At 38.4% G+C, this 23,363-nt stretch overlaps 1 protein-coding gene across 2 annotated transcripts; it reads left to right on the top strand.

Moving 5' to 3' along the window:
* The first annotated feature begins 228 nt into the window (after nt 1-228).
* map3k9 (mitogen-activated protein kinase kinase kinase 9) lies at nt 229-22,188 on the top strand. Of its 2 annotated transcripts, none has more exons than XM_015390965.1 (11): nt 229-905; nt 2,905-3,318; nt 11,840-12,020; nt 14,092-14,240; nt 14,411-14,586; nt 15,581-15,821; nt 16,299-16,421; nt 16,538-16,640; nt 16,781-16,893; nt 18,787-19,560; nt 19,770-22,188. In XM_015390965.1, the coding sequence occupies exons 1-11, from the start codon at nt 518-520 to the stop codon at nt 20,216-20,218; spliced, it is 3,111 nt and encodes a 1,036-aa protein (XP_015246451.1). In that variant the 5' UTR covers nt 229-517; the 3' UTR covers nt 20,219-22,188. The 2 variants fall into 2 exon arrangements, with proteins under 2 accessions (XP_015246451.1, XP_015246443.1); XM_015390957.1 differs by having other exon boundaries at nt 19,767-22,187.
* The last annotated feature ends 1,175 nt before the right edge of the window (nt 22,189-23,363 follow it).

Here is a 23,363-nt window from a genome sequence, read left to right on the forward strand (position 1 = left end):
AAGATTAACTGATAAATCGTTCCCACATGATGTCATAGTTGTCAGAGTTGGTCCTCCATTTTGGAGAGGTCATGTGTATTTGATTGGAGGGGCTTGCCCAGGGCACCATTCATGGAAGAAGCGCCACTGAGCCGGCCTGTGTTGAGAGGAGGAGGGTGGGGGGATGGGTTGGACCCAAACAACTGCTGACGTATCCATGCACCAATAGGATGACAGAGAATATTCACACGTTGGACAGTTGGTTTGGATCAAAAATACCACTGCGTCCGGGAAGTCCCAGCGATGATTGGATGCGGAATTGAGGCTGAGGAACCATCAAGCTGCAGCAGAGATGCGCTTTATGGGGTCCAGCAGGGGCTCCAATGGGGACAATACTGCAGTAGCAGCATAGAGCTCTAGTCATTTCCAGTGTTTTTCTATGAGATTAGGTGCTACTTAGCTCAGTCAGTGTTCGGCCGCAGGGCGCTCAGAGGTTGATGCACTGCAGTGGTCCTATTCGCCCTTATGGATCGCGTCCATGGATGTCTTCAAACCAGCTTTGGAGAACAGTTTGAGTCCCAGGGCGTCATTATCTGAAGAAGCAGAGTCGGATGTCTTTCGCTGGTCCAGCACAGCGGAAAGCGAGCCGGCGCAGGATGAGGAGCGCGCCGCGCCTCCGCCAGGCGTCTGGACAGCCGTGTTCGACTATGAGGCCACTGCGGACGATGAGCTCAGCCTGCGCAGGGGAGACCTGGTGGAGGTCCTGTCCAAGGACTCCTTGGTGTCGGGAGACGAGGGCTGGTGGACCGGCATGATAGCAGACCGGGTTGGCATTTTTCCTTCCAATTATGTCAGCAAAAGGAACAGGACAGAGGAAGAGGCAGGCCTGCGGGACAGCTCGGAGCACCCAGTGCCTCCTCTGCACCGTGAGTGTCCTAATGTCAATCATTCAGAAAGTGAACCACTGTGCATCTAAAACACAGATCATAGGTAGAGTGTTTTTTTGTTATTTATTATCTGGCAGTAGGAGGAGGAAGCTAACACTGAGAGTGCTGTGTCACTCCGGTTGGCCTAGTAACAGGCTGGGTAAGCATCCTCAGCTTCAGGACCATTATTCAAAGCACCCCCCCTCAGTAGCATCCCCTGGAAAACCCAAGAGATCATTCTTTTCATGCAATATTCGGTTGGTTTACAGTGTAATTGTTTTGCATAGCCATGGTGGTTTTGCAATACATGTGCAATGGCAGACCAAAGCATTTCACTCTTATAACCTAATTCCTGTTTTTAATTAGGTAGAACAGCATCAAAAAAAAAAAAAAAAAAAAAAAACTTTCATAATTTGTGATTGATCATAACCAGACAGATATCCCATCCCCAGTTTTTCTAAATCTAACAGAAGTCCTATATCAGTTCTGAGATTTTTAGCAATCTAACAGTCTTTTGAACATTTTGGAACACATGCTTGTTAAAAATATACTAAAGGTGCTTAGGCAATTTTTACTCATTGGCACGTTCACATGCTAGTCAGCATAAACATTTCAAAATAAATTAGATCTAGATGAACATATTCTGTTTGGGTGGATTACTCTATCTCAGCCAATTATTCACATGGAGACAGGTGGCCTACTTTTACACACCTGAAATATTCATCAAGGTCAGTCTTATAAGGCGGCATCAGCTCTTGATATAGAGAAAAGCTTTCATTACAGTTTGTACTTTAATCTAAGCTGAAATACATGTGTAATGATATTTAAGTGATGTTTTTGATGAAAGCAAAAACATTTGCTTGTCTGGTTTGTATTTACTGTATGTCAGAATAAACAACTATATTAGAGCTGAGTTATACTAAGCCACTGAATGTTTCTGAAATAATAAACTAATTGGAAAATCTCTATATTTGTGGGATTTAAACTTATAGCTAAGATATTTTGCATTTTAGCATTGACTTTATCAGTTCAGCTTGCTATTTTGATTTTGGCATTACAATGTGGGTTAAGTTGGACAAAGATTTTCTGGACAAAGATGTAAACTGTTGCTCCAACACAGAAGCAGTTTCAACCACAGCTCATTCAACACCTAAAATGTATTGAATGTTAAAAAAAAAAAAAAATGCATTAAAGATAATGTTGAACAGATGATAAATGTTAAAGTCCATTTGTTTCTCATTTAAATTTAAATGTTAGGGGGAAAATACATTTTGAGAAGGGTTGAAATTCTTAGAGTAAACAGCTATACCTTTTAATGGTTAAAATTAAAATGTTAAAAACACAAAATATTGAAACGGATGCATTTTTCCCACGTTTTTGTTTTTCTTCTTTTGGAAAAAAAATAAAATCCACGGCTGCCTTTTGCACCGATGATTTATATATATTTTTACTTTATTTTCACTAAGTAAATTACAATACCACACAAATGTAATTTTAGACCTTGGCTCTTGCTGGTTAGCCTTGTGCACCAATTATTGGCTTAATTTAATCAATACAATTTTAACATACATTCTTTGGTTTTGAAAGGTTGTGTTTCAGTTTTTTTCCGCAACATATGTTTTTTGAAATTGCTTTACTCTTTTCTCTACATGTCACTTTTTATCAATGCATTTTGAGTTTTTTTTTTGTTTTGTTTTGTTTTGTTTGTTTGTTTTCTTTTTAGCCAAAATAGAGTCATTCTAAATCGATCATTACTGAAATTTTAAATTGACCAACCAATCTGCTTAGGTGTAAATTGATGGTGTTAAATCTGCTTAGGTGTAAATTGAATTTCATTTGTTCTAAAAACTATAGTTTTTTTTTTTTTCAATCTTCCCTCTTCAGGTCTAGATTGTATGTTTCTAGATAGTTTTCGGGATAAGCTAGCATATCAGATGCTCATGACTGACTTGTTTTCCCAACATAAATCAGTGTTGTATCTGTCTTTTCTGCAAAGCAGTCTTGGAGATCGATTTCTCGGAGCTCACCCTTGAGGAGATCATCGGAGTTGGTGGTTTTGGAAAAGTCTACCGTGCGGTGTGGCGGGGTTCTGAGGTGGCCGTGAAGGCAGCCCGACGGGACCCCGATGAGGATGCGGCGCAGACTCTGGAGAGCGTGCGACAGGAAGCAAAGCTCTTTGCCATGCTCAATCATCCAAACATCATGGGCCTTCTGGGGGTATGCCTGCAGGAGCCCAACCTGTGCCTGATCATGGAGTATGCTAGAGGAGGGCCTCTGAACCGAGCTCTTGCTGGGAAACGCATCCCCCCTTGTACGTTGGTAAACTGGGCTGTGCAGATTGCACAAGGAATGCATTACCTCCATGACCAGGCTATCGTCCCCATTATACACAGGGACCTCAAGTCCAGCAACAGTAAGATTCTATCATTTTGTGCTTTCATTAAAGTCTCTTTGTTAAAATGTTTGAAGAAATGCATGGGAACAGTGAAAATAACCCATTAATTTTTTTTGTTTAGACACTACTCTGTATTTTTATGATTATAGAATAAATTATTAAAGAAACGTCTATAAAGCATCAGGCAGTTATATCTTCATTTTCTCTCTGGTCTGTATCCTCATCATTTGAAAGTAAAACAATTCTAAAAATGTACTTTGAAAGTACAATATAAATCTAAAAAAATGACACTATAATGCTTGTAATATTATTGTTTTGCTTGAGGATGGTTTTATGAGGTATGTGTCTCAGAACTCAAATCAGCAGGAAAAAGGCGTTGCATGCTTACATGTGGAGTTGATGTAATCTTGCATTTTGCCCAGTTGGATTGTCTAAGTCTCAAGCCTATTACTGAGGATTTACCCAGTGCCCTGCCCCAGCCTCCACATTGGTTGCTCATGCAACGAGTAAAACAAGGCTCCTAGCTGTAATTGGTTGATTCTATGGTGATCACCTCAGCAGCTTCACTTCCAAAGTTACTCTGCCTTAATGTCAATCTGACCTTTGTGGGGAAAGCCCCAAAACTTACTGACCTCATGGAAGTAGGCGGTCAGGCTTACCTCTTTCATTGTTTTCCTTTTCCTTTTAGGTCTGCCATGCCTTAGGAATTACTTTTAGGTTCTAAATGCTTTTTTAGGACCAGGCCTGGGAAAAAACTCATGAGGGATCCTTGGTTTATTTAAATATTAGGGTGACTGCCCCAGACTGTCATGTTGGCTCTAACGTTATGGTTTTTATTTTGTGTTCATGGTTTTGATCACTTTCTCTGTTTTATCATTTTATATATGTTTACCAAATGCTGGTATTTTTTTTACATTTGGGGGTTTCCATATTTGTTGTTTATGCTTATTATGCATTTTTCTGTTGATTTCCCATTACCAGTCATGCTGTTGCTTTCCTAGTTATTCTTTCCTATTTATTGGATAGGTTGTGTTTGGTTCTCCCTGTGTTTCTCCCTTTTTGACTCAGTTTTCATTTTCCCTCAGCCAGAGCAATCATCTAATCAGTAGATTATGTTCACCTGTTTCTCCTCATTTTGCCTATTGCTTGCCCCAGTTTTCTCCATTATTAAAGCATTCAGTTGGTTGTCAGTCATCACTGCCTTCCCTTTTTTAAATTCTGTTCTTTAGTCAATTTATTATTCTATTAAAATCAACAACACCATTCCTCTTCCTATCTTCATGGGAAGCAGCATGTTGGTCCTCTGTGGCCCCTATATGATCAATAGAAACATGTTCCAAGCTGGCCTGAACCAGTTGGATTCACTCACTTAATGAATATTGGCAAAACCAGTTAGAAACTGCATGTAGTTCTTAGCTGTGTCTTAAATGGGTATTAGTTGAATCAGTTCAATTTGTTCAGCTGTTCTAGGGTCTAAATTACTCTCAATTTTATGTAAAGTTGTTTGTAATCCAACCTATTAAGCCAGGTAATCCATACATACTAAAATGTTAAAGCCATTAATTCCACAGATTAATTTATGGGTGAATAATTTTAATGATATAAAAAATACATGCTGAACAAGCTTAAAGAAATGTTACACTTTCAGGTAATGAACCCCCTTCATTCTGCTGACTGGATTAAGAAACTAGCCATTTGCATTGCTTCTGTCAGTCTGCTCTATGATCTATGAGTTCTTCTTAAATCTTTGAAAAGTCTTAAAAAGAGATTGAGGTTCTGCTGACTGAGAGCTGAGCAGCAGAATTAAAGAACCAGTAAAAACCGAGCAGTGGAATAAATCACAAGAGCTTTAAATGACGTAGTTGTACTGTTACAGAAGTAAAAATTTAAAAATATTTGATTTGAAAATGGTGTCAAAGCATGTCTAGCAAAAGCATGACAGTCAATGAAAACTACTGTTGGAGGCAAGAAGTGAAACAGATAATGTAAATGCTTGATATGAGTTTGCCATCAACCAACACATCACAATAGTCAGCTTAATTTTCTTTTAATACACACACACACCTGTACTGTTTATCTCCAGACCACATCTGTCATTCCACATATTGTGTAATAAAAATCTGAGGAGTTGCAATGGAGGGAAGTTAGTGCCTTACCATTAGAACTCTTCTGAACTTTCTATCCATTGTCTGTTCAAGATATTACTTTAATAGTAGCTTGATCTTACATAGAAGTTATTTCTTGTGACTAAATGACAACAAATAAAACCAGTATTCCCTGGATAATAACATGCCAGCTGCAGGTGTAGCTCAATTTAATTAAATTAATTTCACTTTATTTATATAGCTCCAATTCACAACACGTCGCCTTAAGGCACTTTACAGTTCACCACACCAGTTGATTGCATCGACTCATTGACTCGAATGCAATCCCTCACACTAAGCATGCTTGTAGTGACAGTGGAGAGGAAAAAAATCCCTTTTAACAGGAAGAAACCTCCAGCTGAACCAGGCTCAGTGTGAGCGGCCATCTGCCAAGGCCGACTGGGGTTCAAGGAGATAGAGGCAGTCATACAGAAAGAAGCAGAGATACAAAAGAAAACTGTAAAAAAACGGCCCCATTCCAGGAAACACACAGCCTGGCAGACGAGCTCATCCAGACAGTACATCCAGCCAGTCTGAGTCAGAGAAACAGGACTACATTTAAAAAAAAAAAGGCTGATCTCCAACATCTATAAATAAAGGTGTTGATGGAAGCAGCACAGCTAATATTTCTCTCCAATTGGTGTCACAGCCAAACAGGAACAGACAAGGCAAAGCTATTATGAGAAAAAGCAGAGAGAGCATGACGTTAAAGATTAAACTAACAGATTCTGCAGTCGGAGAATAGAGATAGAATGAAGCAGAATGATGAAATAGGGGTCCCTATGTCCTCCAGAAGTCTAAGCCTATAGCAGCATAACTATAGAGATAGCTCAGGATAACCTTAGTCACTCTAACTATAAGTTTTATCAAAAAGGAAAGTTTTAAGCCAACCCTTAAAAGTAGACAGGGTGTCTGCCTCACGGACTAAAACTGGTAGTTGGTTCCACAGGAGAGGAGCCTGATAACTAACAGATCTGCCCCCCATTTACTTTTAGAAATTCTAGGAACCACTAGTAAACCTGCAGATTGAGAGCGAAGTGCTCTGTTAGGAACATAAGGAACAATCAGATCTCTGATATGATGGAGCTTGGTCATTTAAGGCTTTATATGTGAGAAGGAGGATTTTCAATTGTATTTTAGATTTAACATGAAGCCAAAAGCTTCTGTTTTGTCTGAATTCAAGAGCAGAAAGTTAAGAGTAATTCAGGTTTTTATATCTTAAAGACATGCCAATAATCTATGTAACGGGTTAGCTTAAACTGGATTTATAGACAGATATAGCTGAGTATCATCAGCATAACAGTGGAAATTAATCCCATGCTGTCTAATAATTTTACCAGTTGGGAGCATATATATATATATAGTAAAGAGAATTGGTTCTAGCACTGATCCCTGTAGTTCTCCACAGGAAACCTGTGAGCATCACAAAGATTTGTCATTAATGTGAACAAACTGAAATCGATCAGAAAGATACGTTTAACCATTCTAAGACTGTTACTTTAATACCTACAAAATATTTAAGGCTTTCTAAAAGAATAGTATAATCAACTTTATCAAATGCAGTACTGAGATCTAACAGGACAACTACAGATATAAGTCAATTTTCTGAGGCCGTGAGGATATCATTAGTGACATTCACCACAACTGTTTCAGTGCCATGATGAGCTCTAAAGCCAGACTGAAACTCTTCAAAACGTTCATTATGGTTTAAGTGGTTGCACACTTGTTTGGCAACTACTTTCTCAAGAATTTTAGATAAGAATGGAAGACTGGATATAGGTCTATAATTGACCAAGTCATCTGGGTCAAAAGACAGTTTCTTAAGTAAAGGTTTAATTACAGCAACTTTAAACGCCTTTGGTACATATCACTGTAACAAGGACCACATCTAAAATGGAGGACAAGATCAAAGGGAATACTTCCTTAAATAACCTGGTTGGAACTGGATCTAACATACAATTTGATGATGAAAACAATAGTTTTCCTAACTCTGAAAGTTCAACTGGATCAAAGCAGTTTAAACCCAGTTCAGATTCTATGGCTAGCTCAGATGCTGCATCAGCTTCCAGAGATAAACTGATCATAGTTAGAGAAGTGCTAATGATCTTATTTTTAATAAGATCAATCTTATTATTAACAATCATAAAACCAAAAAAAAGAAAAATCATTAATACTAAGAACAGGTGGGATGGACAGTTCTACAGAGCTATGGCTCTGGGTGAGTTTGGCAACTGTATTAAAAAGATATCTAGGATTATTCTTATTCTCCTCTATTAATGAGGAGAAATATGCTGCTCTTACGTTACGAAAGGTCCTCTTATACAGAAGTAAACTATTTTTCCAGACTAAGTAAGATTCCCGTAGGAATGTGGAGCGCGATTTTCTCTCCAGTTTCCTAGCATTTTGCTTCAGAGTTCAGCTTCCTATTTTTCATGTTTTTCTCTTTCAAAGGGGCTGCCTTGTGTAAAGCAGTACACAGAGAACTAGCAACCCCATCAACAAATTCATCCACCTTTATAGGAGAATAAACAAAAATTGTGCCCTCTGCAGCACTGCTCAGTGACACAGAGGAGAGAGAAAGTGAAGCAGATTCTTTGAAATTTATAACTGCACTCTCTGATAATGATCTGCTAAAGTGAAACCTTCTTTTGGGGGAGGAGAACTCTGTTAAAGTAATCCTGAAGGTTATATAAAAAGTATTCAGAGAGGACAGTGTTGTGAGGAAATACTGTTATTCCTTCCCATTCTATGCCATATGTTAGCACAAGGTCCAAAGTATGAAGATGAGAATGTGTTGGACTAATATCATTTTGAACAAAGTCAGTGACATCTAAGATACCATTAAAAGTTGCATTTAAGCTATCACCTTCAATGTCAGCATGGGTGTTAAAATCTCCCACTATGATTATCCTGTCAGTATTTAACAGCAAATCACATAAGAACTCTGAAAACTCATCTAAAATTTCAGAGTAAGGACCTGGTGGACGATAAAAAGTTACAAAAAGAAGAGGTTTTCTTGCTTTGCAATTTGGATGAGGGAAACTAAGGGTTAAATGTTCAAAAGAGCTTTACAAATGAACTGCCTTTGGAGTAATAATCAGTAAGTCAGACTGAAAGATTGTTGCTACTCCTCCTCCTTGCCCAGAATTTCTGGGTATGTGAAAATTTAACTATAAGGAGTTGCCTCATTTATGCTCACATAATCCTCTTGCTGCAGCCAAGTTTCTGTAAGGCAACATAAATCAATGTAATTATCACAAATCAAGTCATTAACTAGCAGACTTCTTGAAGAAATATCTTATGTTAAATTAAATAAACCCAAATTTAATCGTTTTAACTTTTTCCCCAATCTCAGATATTTTTATTTTTATTAGATTATCATGATTTACTCCTTTGGGAATCTTTTCTAATTTATTAGATTTTGGTCGTGAGCAAGACTACCTGGATAGAGTAATGAGTGGGCAACAGTAGAGAAGCTGCAGAGCTAAATATGACTCTGCTTCGTGGTCTGCACCCTGGGTTGTCAGGGTTTTGGAGGACCAATAAATCTGACCAGGTTTCTAGAAAGAAGAGCTGCACCATCCAAAGTGGGATGGATGCTGTCTCTCCGAATCAGATCAGGCTTTCCCCAAAAGGATTGTCAATTATTAATGTGGCCCATGTTGTTTTTAAAGACACCACCTAGAACAGGCATCCCCAACCTCGGTCCTCAAGGCCCACTGTCCTGCAGGTTTTAGAGGTTTCCTTGCTCCAGCACAGCTGATTTTAATTGAAAGCTGATTAACAGGCGTTTGGTCAACTGAAATCACTATAATCAGCTGTGCTAAAGCAGGGAAACCTCTAAAAATTGCAGGACAGCGGGCCTTGAGGACCAGGGTTGGGGATGCCTGACCTAGACAACCAGCAGTTAAATAACGACATGCAGCTAAACATGTCATCACTGGTCAGATCAGGGAGGTGACCAGAGAAAATTACGGAGTCCAACATTGTTTTGGCAAACTTACACAGTGAAGCAACACTAATTATAGTGACCTCCGATCGGCATAACCAGGTGTCATTACATCCAGCTAGAATTAAAATCTCACTGTAGTTAACCTTATCGTTAGCCAGAAGTTTCAGGTAGGATTTGATGTAGCCCATTCTGGTCCCCGGCAAACATTTGATTATGGTCCCTGGTGTCTCTAATGCCACATTTCTGACTATAGAGCTGCCAATTACCAGAGTTGGCTTCTCAGTGGGTGCATCACTGAGCGGGGAAAATCGATTAGAAACGTGGATGGGTTGGTGGTGACCTGTGGGCAGAGATCCACGACTTTGCTTTCTGCTTACCTTTACCCAATACCTGGCTGCTCAAGCACTTTTGAAGGACAACTACGTGGGGGGCCTACTTTAACCCCTGGATGTTCAACAGCCTGAAGCCTGGATTCTAACTCTGACATCCCCGCCTCCAAAGCTAAAAAAAAAAAAATTCTACACTTATTACACATACCATTATCCCTAAAGGAGGCAGAGGAATAACTGAATATCTGACATAGAGAGCAGGAGAGAGGAGAGGGCAGTTAGAATTACTTAGATACAGAGATATCACAGGAAAAAAAGATACCCTGAGCAGCCATGCAGCTAAGCAGTAAAAACAGGAAGTGAACATGATACGTCTCACCAATAACAGCAGTGCCATCCTTTAGTGGCAGGAGGTTCATCAATGAATAAAAATGTCATTTAAAAAATACAGAGTTGCATAATACACAATAATGTAGCCTAATAAAATAAAAAATTCCTTTAAGTCCTGTCAGGTTGAGTGGAGATTTTGGAGGACCCAAATGCAGATACTGAAGCTGATGTAATCATTCAAAGAGCTGACAACTGACACAAAAATCCCAAAATAACAAAATACAGAAAACCAAAAACCAGAAGACGTCAGGGAAAACACACATGAGGATCAAGAATAAATGAGAAACCAGCACTGAGGAACTCCACAGGGAGAGTATATATGAGAGAGAGAACAAAGACTGGGCTAATAAGCTCTCAAGAAGCAGGTCTGGATGGAGGCATCTAGAAGGGGAGCTAGGCGAAGGAGACTGACACAAGGGGGCAACAGAGGGTAAACAAGAAATACATAAGAACTAAAAGAATACAACCAAAACAACTAGATAAACATAAAATGGAAATAAAACGAATGAAAAAACCCATGACAAGTACAATAAATGTAGTAATTTAGTGAAAAAATAGGTATGGATGACACTCTGGTGCACTCCTACATCAAGTCTGGAGCATTCGTAAAATATGTTTGTGCCTGAGAAAAAATTATAGATAGGAGAAAAAAGGTAAATGCAGCATTTTCTCCTAAATCTCTCATATGAACCATTGGAGAATGAGTTTGTTATGAACCCTCAACAGGCAAGAGGCAGGGTATACCCCGAGAGCTCCCGCTTCTCTGTCTGTCTGTCTTTCTTTCTGTCCATACCTTTATTCTTTTTCTATCTATCTATCCATCTATCTTAGTTCATGTGTTGGAACAATGCAGGAAAGGCTGCCAAGCATACACACAGTGACACAGAAACACACAGTCCACAAACACTCACTCATGCCTAAGGGCAGTTTAAAAAACCAATTAACCAAACATTTAAGTTTCTAGATTGTTTAGTAAAATACACTGATAAATCTCCAAAAGTAGAGATCCCAATATCGGATTAAACAAGATCAAAACATTTAAACGTGAGGCTTAAATACAACAACCCAGAAAACCCCAAATACAGCATCACAGCCACATGATCACTAGATGAAGAGGTGCTTGATGCCCTCATGCTCCAGTCTCCATTTGGGGCAGCCAGAGCAAATGGCCTGGCTTTTTTCATCCAAGAAGAGACCTGCAAGCATGTGTTTAGAAGGAGCCATGCTTTAGCTGATCACACCAGGAATAGGGGGTTGCTTTCCACTGCCTATACAGCAAACTGTACAATTGCCGTTTTGTGTGAGAGTTCAGGCTGTAAAAGCCAGAGCTGAATATATTAGCATTGATCAAGGGGATGGTTTTCATCTCTGCATTGACTGCTTTGTTGTTTTAGCTTATAGTTGCTTGTTTTTTACTCTTTCTTCTTCTCTTCTCTTCTTTTATTCTTCTAATCCTTTCATCCTGGCCTCCCACCAACCACACCCTTTTTGTTTGCCCCTCTTTTTTCTTTTGCGTTTCCACTTGCATTGTGCTGAATCATGGGACTCATGCCGCCCCCTCTCCCAACATCTGAAAATCTGATTGGTCATCGCCTGAAACCTTCCACCTTATCTGCCTCCCCTTCCACCAATCTGCACGCATCCCCTCCTTCCCACAACCTCCAACCTCACCCCATTTCTCCAACTCAAACCCCCACCCCTACATTGCTTCATTGTTGCCTCAGTCCTGATCCTTGAGAGGGTGGATATGGAGGACCTCAGCAACAAGACTCTGAAGATAACCGACTTTGGGTTGGCTCGGGAGTGGCACCGCACCACCAAGATGAGCGCGGCTGGGACCTACGCCTGGATGGCTCCTGAGGTCATCCGCTCATCCACGTTCTCCAAGGGTAGCGACGTGTGGAGGTGGGCGGAGGAAGGGGCAGCTCTGCAGAGAAACAAGCTGCAGAGAGCTTTTAAGAATGAACAGTAAACACTGAAAAAAGAATCCCTGAAATTATATTTTGAATTCACACTTCTAAAATTACATTTGACCTTATTACACATGTATACACAGTACACTTTTCTACTTTAGCCTTACTATTCTAAAGCCCTTTTATACCAGAGGTATCAAAAACATGCAATTTTCTAATAAACATATATTTAAAAAAAATGCAATATTCTAATGAGACAAATAAAATGTATTATTTTAGTTAAAAATAAATTCTCACATTTGCGAAGGTTGAAAAGACAAACATTATAAATTTTACATATTTTTACATTTTTGTGGTTAAACCGATCGTTTCAAATGCGACCAAGCCACTTGGTTTTGTGGTCCTAATTCAGATACATATTTGATTTTTTCAAAGGCGACCTGCTCTGAATGGCCAGGTCACATTCATCTGATTTGTATGCCATTAATACTCAAAAAAGGTCAATATTCAGCTTCCTGCTATGCAGATGCGGGAAGAAAAACAACAACCACGGTGGACAATCACAAGGAAAGCAGTTGTATTTTCAACCTTTGATTTTTTTGTTAATGCACTGGCTGAGGATGGGAGAGAAATGAAAGATTGCAAGATGTGCTCCAGCAATTCCATCGATGTATACTTCAGTAATCACAGAGCACGCTCGCTTGTGACATTGTGTCCTCTATTGTGCATGCAGGAAACCTCAGTTGTGTGAAAGCAGTTAACACAGGAGATCACATACAGGTTCCATATATTTAGAAATGTAAATGACTATGTAAATAAATCAGATTTAAAAAAAAAATCTGAATTCAGAATTTAGACCAGCAGTATGAATGTGGCCTAATAGTTCATGGACCACTCTTTTAATACCCTAAAATTTACAGTTTCTAATTTGACTCAAACAAAAGGTAAATGTGTATTTTATACCTTATGATGCAAGCATTTAGAGAAGGGTTGTGATAAGATTATTAGATTTTGTTTATAAGAGAATAAACTGTAATAGGCCATTCCTTTAGTCAGTGCACCTATTATCTACTGTATCCTTTTAAGTGCAGCTTCCATCTGTCTAAAGAGTAACCTCTCACAAATGACTTTTTTTCCCCCAACACTTGCAACTACAAATATATCTTTAATGTTTTTAGGTACAGTCCTGCTGATGTTGTTGTATAACTACTAATGTGATCACACCTCTTACTCTGACCAAGTGTTGTCTAAATCTTTATAAAAATAACAAATGGATAACTACTAAATTAGAAGTTCAAATAGATTACCTAAAAACAGAGTAATCCTCCAGCATGATGCAGCCACCACCATGTTTATTGCTGGGGAAAGTGTGCTTGTAGGGCATGAGACCAATGGATATTAAATGGTAGGGGGTTCCAGTGATTGTTCTGTTCTTATTCTTATGCATCTTTGCTTTTTATATCAAGACTTAAAAGATAAATATTTCTTGGTCAAAGTTTAATGTGATGGATGTTTTTTATTTTTCTTCTTTTTGTTTTAAATAACCTATTTTAATCTGTTTCAAGTCTTATAGCTTACATCAAATAGGTTTGGGTGTAGGTTTGCTAATACTTCTACTGTAACTCTTCTACTAAATGGTCACCCAATTTTCTATGTGTGAAATGTACCACTATTAATAATTGAGAGCATTTAAATATGTTTTATTAGCAGGGCGTTCATGTTTTTGACTCAATACGTGCTGATTTTTCGTTTCTTGCAAATATGTTTGATGTGATAGTAAGTTATTTTAACTGTAAAGAAAATGCACTGCTTTGTATGTTCTCAGATCTTAACCTATTTAATCCTGACCTTTGGTATTAACAGGAGTAGGGTGCAGAATATTGCCCATCCGATCCTATTTTGACATTTATTGGATCGATACTATTAGAATACCAGATATACTTATTAAAGCCTTTTCCACCAGCAACATATTATATAACTACAATTTTCATAGCATTAAAAAATTATCTGTGCATGTGTAGGTGTACTGATTGCCTATTTTTTTTCTTCTCCTTTGATTTCAGTTATGGCGTGCTGTTATGGGAGCTGCTGACCGGAGAGGTTCCTTTTCGAAGTATTGATGCTCTTGCTGTAGCCTATGGAGTGGCAATGAACAAACTAGCTTTGCCCATTCCCTCCACTTGCCCTGAGCCTTTTGCACGTATAATGGAGAGTAAGTGGAGAAAAAAAAATACTTTCTAACTTTATCCAGTAGTGGCCCCTGTAGTGCATTTTTAAAGCATGAAATAAAGCAATAAGAATACTTTGTTTCACCAACTGTTGACTTATTAATCCTGTATACGGTACCCTAAATTGTTCTTTTTGTCTATCTTTTTGCCCCAGACTGCTGGAGTCCAGATCCTCACTCGCGGCCACTGTTCACAACTATTCTGGACCAGCTCACTGCTATTGAAGAATCTGGCTTTTTTGAAATGCCTGCAGAGTCCTTCCATTCCCTGCAGAATGACTGGAAATTGGAGATACAGGAAATGTTCGATCAGCTTCGGACCAAGGAGAAGGTGAAGATTGTAGAGATAGATTTAAAAAAAAAATAAAAAAAATCGTCTATGCCATTTCTAAAATTCTATTCATATAGCATTGTAACAGATCAGAAAACATAGTGGGTCAAACTAAAAACAGGTCAAAACACTGTCGATTTGACATAAAAGGGAAAAAAACTAGAAATAAAACATCATGCAGCTCAACAATAGTTAAAAGCCAATTTGAATAAATGAGTCTCCAGATGTTTATTTAAAGAATCAAAGGAATCAAGATGATGGAGGCAAGGCTTTCAACAATCCAGAGGTTTCAGCCCTTAAGAAATTAGTCCCCTCTAATTTTAAAATATGTTTTTGGAATCAATAAAAGCTTTGGAAAGAAGCCAATAGCCAATAGAAAGTGATTAATACTTGAGAAGTCTTGTGTGGTGGTTAGTAATGCAGCAGCATTATGTACCAACAAGGTCCATCTTATATAAAAACTGAATACATATGTATATAATAACTGAAAAGCCTTTATGATCATCTGTTTCTATTGGATCCACAAATATGAATATACAATGACATGCATAATCAAATGAAAAAAGAACTTTGGTGTTAGGTTCGATAGATTAGTCCAGCGACATATTGTTAGGTTTCATTTGTTTGTTCTGAGTATATCTAATAACTAGGTTATCTGTCTAATCAAAGTTCACCTGCATGTAGGTGCAGGTGAACTTGTAGGTGACTTTCAAATCAGACTTTTCAAATCAGTACAGCTACATATCATCAGCATAGACATAAAACAATTTAAAGGTCTGCCTGATTATTTTGCCCAGCGGTGAAATATATTAGAAATAAGAATAGGTCCCAGGGCAGAGCCTTGTGGGACCTAATAGAGCAGGCTCTTGGATTTTGATATGATAAAGTTTTCACAAATAAAATCCATAGCTGATAAACTGACTATATCTCTAATCCTGGTGTGATTAATATAATTAACATATTTTTAATTCCCTCCTCGTCTGGCATCTATCAGGAGCTCCGATCGTGGGAGGAAGAGCTGACTCAAGCCGCCCTGCAGCAGAAGTGCCAAGAGGAGGCATTAAGGAAACGTGAGCAGGAGCTCGCGGAAAGGGAGATTCACATTGTCGAGCGGGAGCTAAACATCATCATCCATCAGCTCTACCAGGAGAAGCCACATGTGGAGAGCAGGCAGGGCAAATTCCGCCGCAACCGCCTTAAACTTAAAGATGGGAACAGGATCAGCCTACCCTCAGGTATGAACGGCTGTCAACCACCAATGTACAAAGGAAGCGAAAAAAATAAAATAAAAAAATAAAAACAAACACCTGCAAAAATAGCTGTTGTTTTTTTAAAAGGATTACATGAAATAGAAGTGGATTATAAGTTTTTTCATGTTTCATCTACTAACTTCAGTGTGTTTTAAATTGGGTTTTACCAAACGAGAAGTTTCCCCACAGCATAATAATGCTACTGCTATGTTGTGCTATGGAGATTGTATTTTTAGGTAGATGTGCATAGTGCATTAATTAAACACACTCTTTAATTAATGCACTATTTCTTATACAAAAGCTAAAAGTGATATTTGGAATGTTGCTAATACAGAAGTGTTTAGACTTGATTACACAGTTTTAGTGTCTTTAAAAGAATTCATACTGCTTGAACTTTTCACCTTTCTTCACATTCATATTCTGGCAACCAGTTAAGGTTTTTTTCCAATGATTACCTTATAGATTTTCAGCACAAAATCACAGTGTTGGCATCTCCATCCCATGATCATCGGAGGAATCTCCTCAGCAGTGGTTCCAGCCCGCCAACCAGCCCACTCATGCTGCCTCGCCTTCGAGCCATCCAGCGTAGGCAAAAGTCTCATTTTTTAAGCATATTTTGTTTTGTTTTTTTCTTGACTCACAGTTTTATTTGGCTATTTATTGATCTCTGAACATATATTTAGAAAAGATCCATGTTTCAGTTACTCCAGGAAAGGACCGCACAGAGATCGAGAGAAAGGGGTCAAGGAAGAAGGGTCGTTCCCGTGGGAATGGAATATACAGGGAGCACAGTGCAGATGCATGGTGAGAGATTTTTAAGTCAGTTTAATATGGTCTGTGTGGAAATATAAAATGTGTGTTTTATTTAATAACCCAATGGCTGAGTTATAATGATGAAATAAAAAAAAAGCTGTGAAAAAAAAAGATTTCCTCATTCTTCACAGTGTGAAACCTCCCCATGAGGGCAGCAGGCAGCGGTCCTGCAGTGCTCCGAACCTCCGCAGATCCCCAAGGCACAGTCCAGCAGTGCCTGGAGTACCAAGCCTACTGGAGACAGGTGAGCTCGACCATTTTAGATGGGGTTTTTTTCACTTCAGAAATTACACTTTTGCCATTATTAACACACATTATTAACAACTACTTAACTAGGAAGAAAAAATTGCAGTTTAAAAAAAAGTTTAATTTTAAGTTAACATAACAATCAAGTGTGGTTTTTATGGTGGATCAAATCACAGTCTATTTTTGGGGGATTCAAAATCATATGAAATATATATCCTGCCCAAATACTTACACTCTGTGAAAGTATTCATGTATTTTTTTGTAACATTATAACCATATTTCCTGTTTGTTTGCTTTTGAGACTTTGTGATAGACTAACAGAAAGGGACACATAATAGTGATCTTGATATACTACAATAAAATATTTAAAAGCTTAAAAATATGTCTTCACCAGAAAACTCAAAACTGTCGAAATCAGCTTTATGGGCCAAAGTGAGCACACATAAGAAATATTGCATTGGTTTGAACTAGAGTTAGTTAGTACTCAGCACTAGTAGTTGAGTAAAAGTATTGAACTCATGAACTCAACTACATGTAAACGTTGCTCAGTAAATAATCTTAGTCAAGTTAAAGTACTTAGTATTCAGAAGATACAATGTTTTAATATCAGCACATTTCTAGAGTAATTTTACACAACCTCCTGATGTGTTGATGGGTAGCCACTCGGCTACCAATTGTACACCATCTGTAAAAAAGTTCAACATAAAAATGGCAAAAAAAATAAGGACAAATTATTTGATTATTATTTTTATTTAAAAACACACCAAAAAGAAAACAGGAGAGTCTTTATTCTCCTCACACTTTGACTATGGAATAAAGGTTTACGATTGAATCTATTACCATAAAGAAACTACAGCTTTGCTTTGAGAACTCATCTTACTGAACTTGGCCACATTGCAACAACTAACGCCACAGCTAACAATTATATCTGCCCTGATTCTTGCAGATCTGTAAAAGAGTGGTGCCCAAATTCAGTCCTCAAGGGCTGCTATCTTACATGTTTTAGTTCTTCTTCCTGGAGGTAGCTACTTCCTCCTTAGCATGTCAAAGTTCTGCATATGGCTGCTAATGAGTTACCATTTGGCCCAAGTGTGTTAAAAAAGAGAGACGGACAACTAAAACATCCAGAATACCTATTCTTAAGGATGTACTTTGAACTTTGGCTGTGTGCAAACATCGACCCTAACCCCTAAATCCCTCAATCACTAACCGGCCACTAAGTAGTGGCCGCTCACACTACAGACAGCAAGCCGCTGTGACAACAAATCCTATTATGCTTTGCGAGGAGAGCTCTTGCAAAGCATTCCAGGATATATCTGCTCATCTAGTGACCATGGATGATCACTATTTTTCAAGGTGGATCGTAGGAGATTTTAAGTCCACTACTGTTTCATCCTCTAGACATTCGGACACTCATTTAAAATGGTGTAATCACTATATGGTGATTAGGGCAGATGTTTGAATATAGCATAGTGTGGCCAATTCAAGAAAGAAATATAGGAACAGAGGAGTACACAGCTAAGCTGGGCCAAAAGGAACGAGTAATGACAAGCTTCCTTGAAATATAGTAGAGTAGAAAGTGGGGGGGCGGGTTCAATTATGCCAGATGTTGATTTTCCAACTACGCTGGTTATTTAGTTTATTGGTTACCAATAATAACTTACTAAAATACTCTGAATCAAGAGTGCAGCGGTGAATACATGTACATCATGTTTCAAATTTCTTTTAGAAAAAACTGTTGAAAAACATGTTTTTTTTTCTTCTGTGCTCCTGAATAATGTACTGTAATATGCAATGTTGGACAATCTCATAAAATCCCAACATGTAATGTTACATGTTTGATTTTTCACAGTTTAAGGGATATCAATGCCTTTGTGATGCTGTTTTTCAGAAAATGAAGACTGCTGCTTCACTACGGAGCCGGGTGCAGCTCCTGGTCAGTCCTACCTCTGCATTCCCTTCCAAAAAGACACCCACGGAGCGTCTTCCATCGAAACTGAGGGGGATGAGTACTGCCTCCGCAGCCAGGCCCCCAGCACCCCGCCATGCAGAAAGAGTCCAGTAGGAGGTCGGCGTTCTGAGCTGGTCCTGCTTGGATGTGGAGCTCTGTTGGCAGCTGTTGGACTGGGATGCAACCTGCTAACTTTTGCCCAGCCTGAGGAGAGCATCAAATCCAGATGGGAGGGTTTCTTCCACAGAACAGCTGGCCAAAGGCGTAGCACTAGCTCTCCGACTCGCAGACTGTTCCAGAGGGAAAGTCCTTTGAAGACTTTGGCCCCCTCCTTACCTGAACGAGGTTTACCATCCTCATATACGCTCCTGTCCTTATCGTCTATTTCTGACTCTAACTCCACCCATTCATTGCTGCGCTCTGACAGCGACGAACTGTTGATCTGCCGTCCTTCGTCGGGATCATCCCGGCCTCCTGTGCCTCCTCCGGTCTCACAGCGCAAGACGGTCCAGACTCCAGTGAATTCACTGGTCAACATTCACGTGGAGAGCTTCAAGCGGAACCCCCGCCAGTCGCTAACACCCACACATGTCCCCTGTATCCCACCTTCCTCTCGGGGCCTCCGTAGAACCCCATCAGATGGAGCCATCAAGAAGAACGGTCCTCCCAGCTCACTGGAGACTTTGCCAGAGAAGAAAGCTTTAGAGAACACAGGTAAAGGCTTCATATCCTGATTTTATTGTTTTTCTGAACTGGAAATATACTAAAATATATCATTTCATCAATAAAAAGTTTACTTTTTCACATTTATAATGTTGAAGCTGAAGCAGGTAATAAAGTCACGAGATATTTCTCAAAATCAGATTTCCTTATACATGGTCAGTAATTATTCTCAGCTTCTTTTTCCTGTTTATTTGTAGCAGGTGGCTTCAGGGGTTTAAAAGAAGAAAATCAAGAGGTTCCGCGGCTTCCTGACCCCAACGTGGTATTCCCCCCCACCCCTCGCCGTCGCTGTGCTCCAGAACGCCCTAAAACCTTGGACTTTGTGGCCCGGCCTCGCCCTTCACCACGGCCACGGTGCGATGTGTTCTGGGGAGACTCTCGGCTTAGGGGCAATGGACACACCCTGGGCAGTGGCGAGTCCCCCGCTTACACCTCCAGTACAGAGACACCGCCCACTGTAGAGTTTGGTAGAGACTCCACAGATCTGCCAACTCCAATGGAGGCTCCAACTCCCTTCACTCCCAGCAGGAATGCAAACCTGTTGGATAAGTGGGATGAGGGTCAGAGTCGGGATGGAACAGTCCCCCTTTGCAGACCAGACAGCAGCCTTCCCAAAGACTCACCTTATAATCCAGAGTTCTGGTCCTGACTCAGTCCAACACATGAACAGGGTGGACCTGCTGTTAGCTGTAAAACTCTCACCAATCTATGTTAGTTTTAATTAAAATGGTACACATTCTCCAATCTACATCATTGGAACAAAATTTCAATGACGTCTTTTCTTTCTTCTATTCATTATTTTTTCTAAATAGTAACCCAAATCTGCATTAAAAAAAAAAAAGATCTGAGCCAGGTCTGGCTTTAAAGAAAGATATTAATTCAGAACCCCTTCCTATTACCTTCATCAGCTCTAGATTCTTGTTATTTTCTTCAGAAAATCTCTGATGTTATCACAAAGCTTTACACACCTATCTCCAGCTTGCGTTTGGATTGTGCATTAAAGTGCACTTTTAAAAATTCTCATGAATGTAAAACATTTTTTATGGCCAGAAAGTAAACAGTAACTCTACTTGAGCCTCTCGGCTCCATCTGTTTCCCACTCGTGCTCTGGCAGCGGATGGGTTCCTGTTTTGCACCAAGTTCCCTTCCTCACTGTTCCCTTCATAAACCACAGACAGAACTGCTGCTGTTTGATATGAGTCTGCTTGTTTTTCCAATGTTTTTCCAAGTTTGCAACTACAGAAACCACAGAAAATCTCCTCAGTTGTAATTTTTACTTTTTTATTTATTAATGATCCTTTGAGAAATTGAGAAATTACTATGGAAGTTATAATTGTTGGAAGGAGACAAAAGGAAATGTTTAGTTTTTTGGCTGGGGGGGGGACACCCACATAGGTCCCAGATGATGTATGGGAGTTTTTTTTTATCATCTTAATGTTGTTTTTTATTTATTTGGTGTCTTATTTTTTTATCCTGTCTGCCTTGATTTTTACACAATTGCTTTATCTGAATGTTTCCGGAATTTTCAGCCTTTGCACAGAGCAGTGTCGTTTGATTTTAAGCTGCACTTTCTTAATTTAAGTTTTTTTTATTGTCTATTACCTGGGGCTTGACAACCTCTGAATCATTTTTAAGGGAGAGTAGCTGAAGAGCTCTTTGATTTTTTTTAAACCATAAGAAATAATTCAGTTTGAATTTATTGGATATAAAATAAAAAAATGTTATTTTTTACAGTGTCTTTGCCAAGAAATGTAGCTGCTCAGTGAGCACTTATCACAACACAGTTTCTCTTGTTTAAGTGGTGTTAACTTGTAAAGAATCCAGTCATTTTATGGGGCATCTCATGAACATCTATTTCACTTTTGTTCAGTTTAAATAAAACACTGGATTTAAAAATACTAAAAGCACCGATGCATTTAAGTTTTAAAAAAAGGGAAGCGTGGGTTTATTATTTATTTTTGTATACACTTCAATTTTTATTTTATTGTTTATTTATTTAATTATTTATTTATGACATGCAACACAAATGTTATAAAAGAGAGCTGAAACAGTTCCTATTTTTCAGTTGTAATGTTTCTTTTGTGTCTAAATGAAGCAGATGAATGAATTCTTACTCATGTCTGAAACTAACCCTGACCCCCTCCCCTTTCAGAACTGTGAAAAAATAGATAATGTCTGAAGCACCATCCATATATGTTTGATCTACAGGTGAAATGATGCTAAGCTCTTGGATGAAATGTGAGCACAAATAAGCTGAAAATACTGTTTACTAATATTGTTTGTGGGGGGGTGACCATTACTGCTATTGAGTGACTTGTATTTGCACTGGAACACACTGACTTGAGTAAAATCATAAGAAAAACAAGAAAACAATTTCTTTGCTTTCTTATTTCACTTTAGATGTGAACTGTGAGGGATTATACCAAATGTTTCAGCTAAAGAAAAAAATTAGTTATCAGCAGTTTATATGGAAGATAGAGCAACAAGGTCAAGAGAGCAGCACTAGTACTTTGAGGAAAAAGAGTAATGATTATTGATTTTTTCAGCCATCATGGAATGGCCATTCGCAAAGTTAACTAATAGTGCCAAAGTTAGTAGGCCATCAATGCTCCAAATTTGGTACTCAATTAAAAGAAAATTACTCTGTTTTAGCAGACAGAGAATGAATGTTATCAGCTCTAGATCATTTAATCTAGAATATGTTAATAAATAGATGAGTTTTACGAATTGCATTCTTTTGAAGTTGTGTTTCACAGATCCCATTCTCTTTACTTCTGGGGGCGGGCTTTCTTCTGTAGTGATGAGTAGAGAGGCATTTCTATTGGTCTGCATGGATGTTAGTAACAACATCATATTGGTCAATGTGCACGTCCAGAGTGAAGTAAGATAATGAGATCTGTGAAACATAATTTAAACAAAAATATACAGAAAATTAAAAATATTAAGTCTGTACAAAATATTTGAGAAAATAAAAGTCTAAAATATAAAGCTGTAAAAATAAAACATTAAAAGTTTAAAAAGAAGAAAAAAAAATATGAGAAAAAAAATTAAAACAAAATGAACTAAAAGCAAAAAAATCTGAAAAAAAAACAAAGCAAAATTGCCTTAATTAAAAACTTTTTTTGATAAAAACTTTTTTTTTTGACTGCATTTTTTTCCAATTTTAACTCACAAAACCTGTTATTTTTTTGTTTCCATTTACAAAATTGGCTCTTTGTTTTCGACAATAATCGCACAAAAATGTTCCCATCATGTTAGAAAATTTAGCCAACCATAATATTTAGTAAAGGTGTTTCAGATTTGGAACCACTAGACAAGATCCTTAACCGATCTATTGAAATAGCCTTTTGGCCTAAACCAGAAGCTGTGGATCATATTTAAATTTAAGCGTTATCAGGAGCTAGCAGTCAGTTAAACCTATAGTTCTTATAAATGTGATAAGGAGATGCTCTCATTCAAACTATTTACCAGCAATTGGAGCTGTTCCATGTATTTAGTTACTCAACTAGGTTAGTACAAGAACTTCTTCCTTTCTTACTACAAAATAAAAGTCTCAAACATAGATGCGTCAGTTTAAAGCACACCCTTTACTTTCTAGGACTTATTAAACCATTACTATAGGTTGATCTATTTATATTTCCAACTCAATACACATTTGCAACTATTTTTGGGCAGATGACCATCATCAACACTTAATTTTATCTAATCAAAAGAAAGAGTTGATGTTCATGATCGATGTATTATATCAAGGCTTAATTGGACAACTATAAATAATAAGATATATAGTAATATAG

This window comes from Cyprinodon variegatus, unplaced genomic scaffold (genome assembly GCF_000732505.1).
Source record: "Cyprinodon variegatus isolate N-32 unplaced genomic scaffold, C_variegatus-1.0 Scaffold21, whole genome shotgun sequence".
NCBI classification, from domain to species: Eukaryota; Metazoa; Chordata; class Actinopteri; order Cyprinodontiformes; family Cyprinodontidae; genus Cyprinodon; species Cyprinodon variegatus.

Excerpts from the sequence above, each read along its gene's own strand:
- map3k9 (XM_015390957.1), top strand. The coding sequence starts at position 518 with ATGGATGTCTTCAAACCAGCTTTGGAGAACAGTTTGAGTCCCAGGGCG. Across the intron at positions 906-2,904 it reads CCCAGTGCCTCCTCTGCACC|TCTTGGAGATCGATTTCTCG; the intron begins GTGAGTGTCCTA and ends TCTGCAAAGCAG. Across the intron at positions 16,641-16,780 it reads GAGCACAGTGCAGATGCATG|TGTGAAACCTCCCCATGAGG; the intron begins GTGAGAGATTTT and ends CATTCTTCACAG.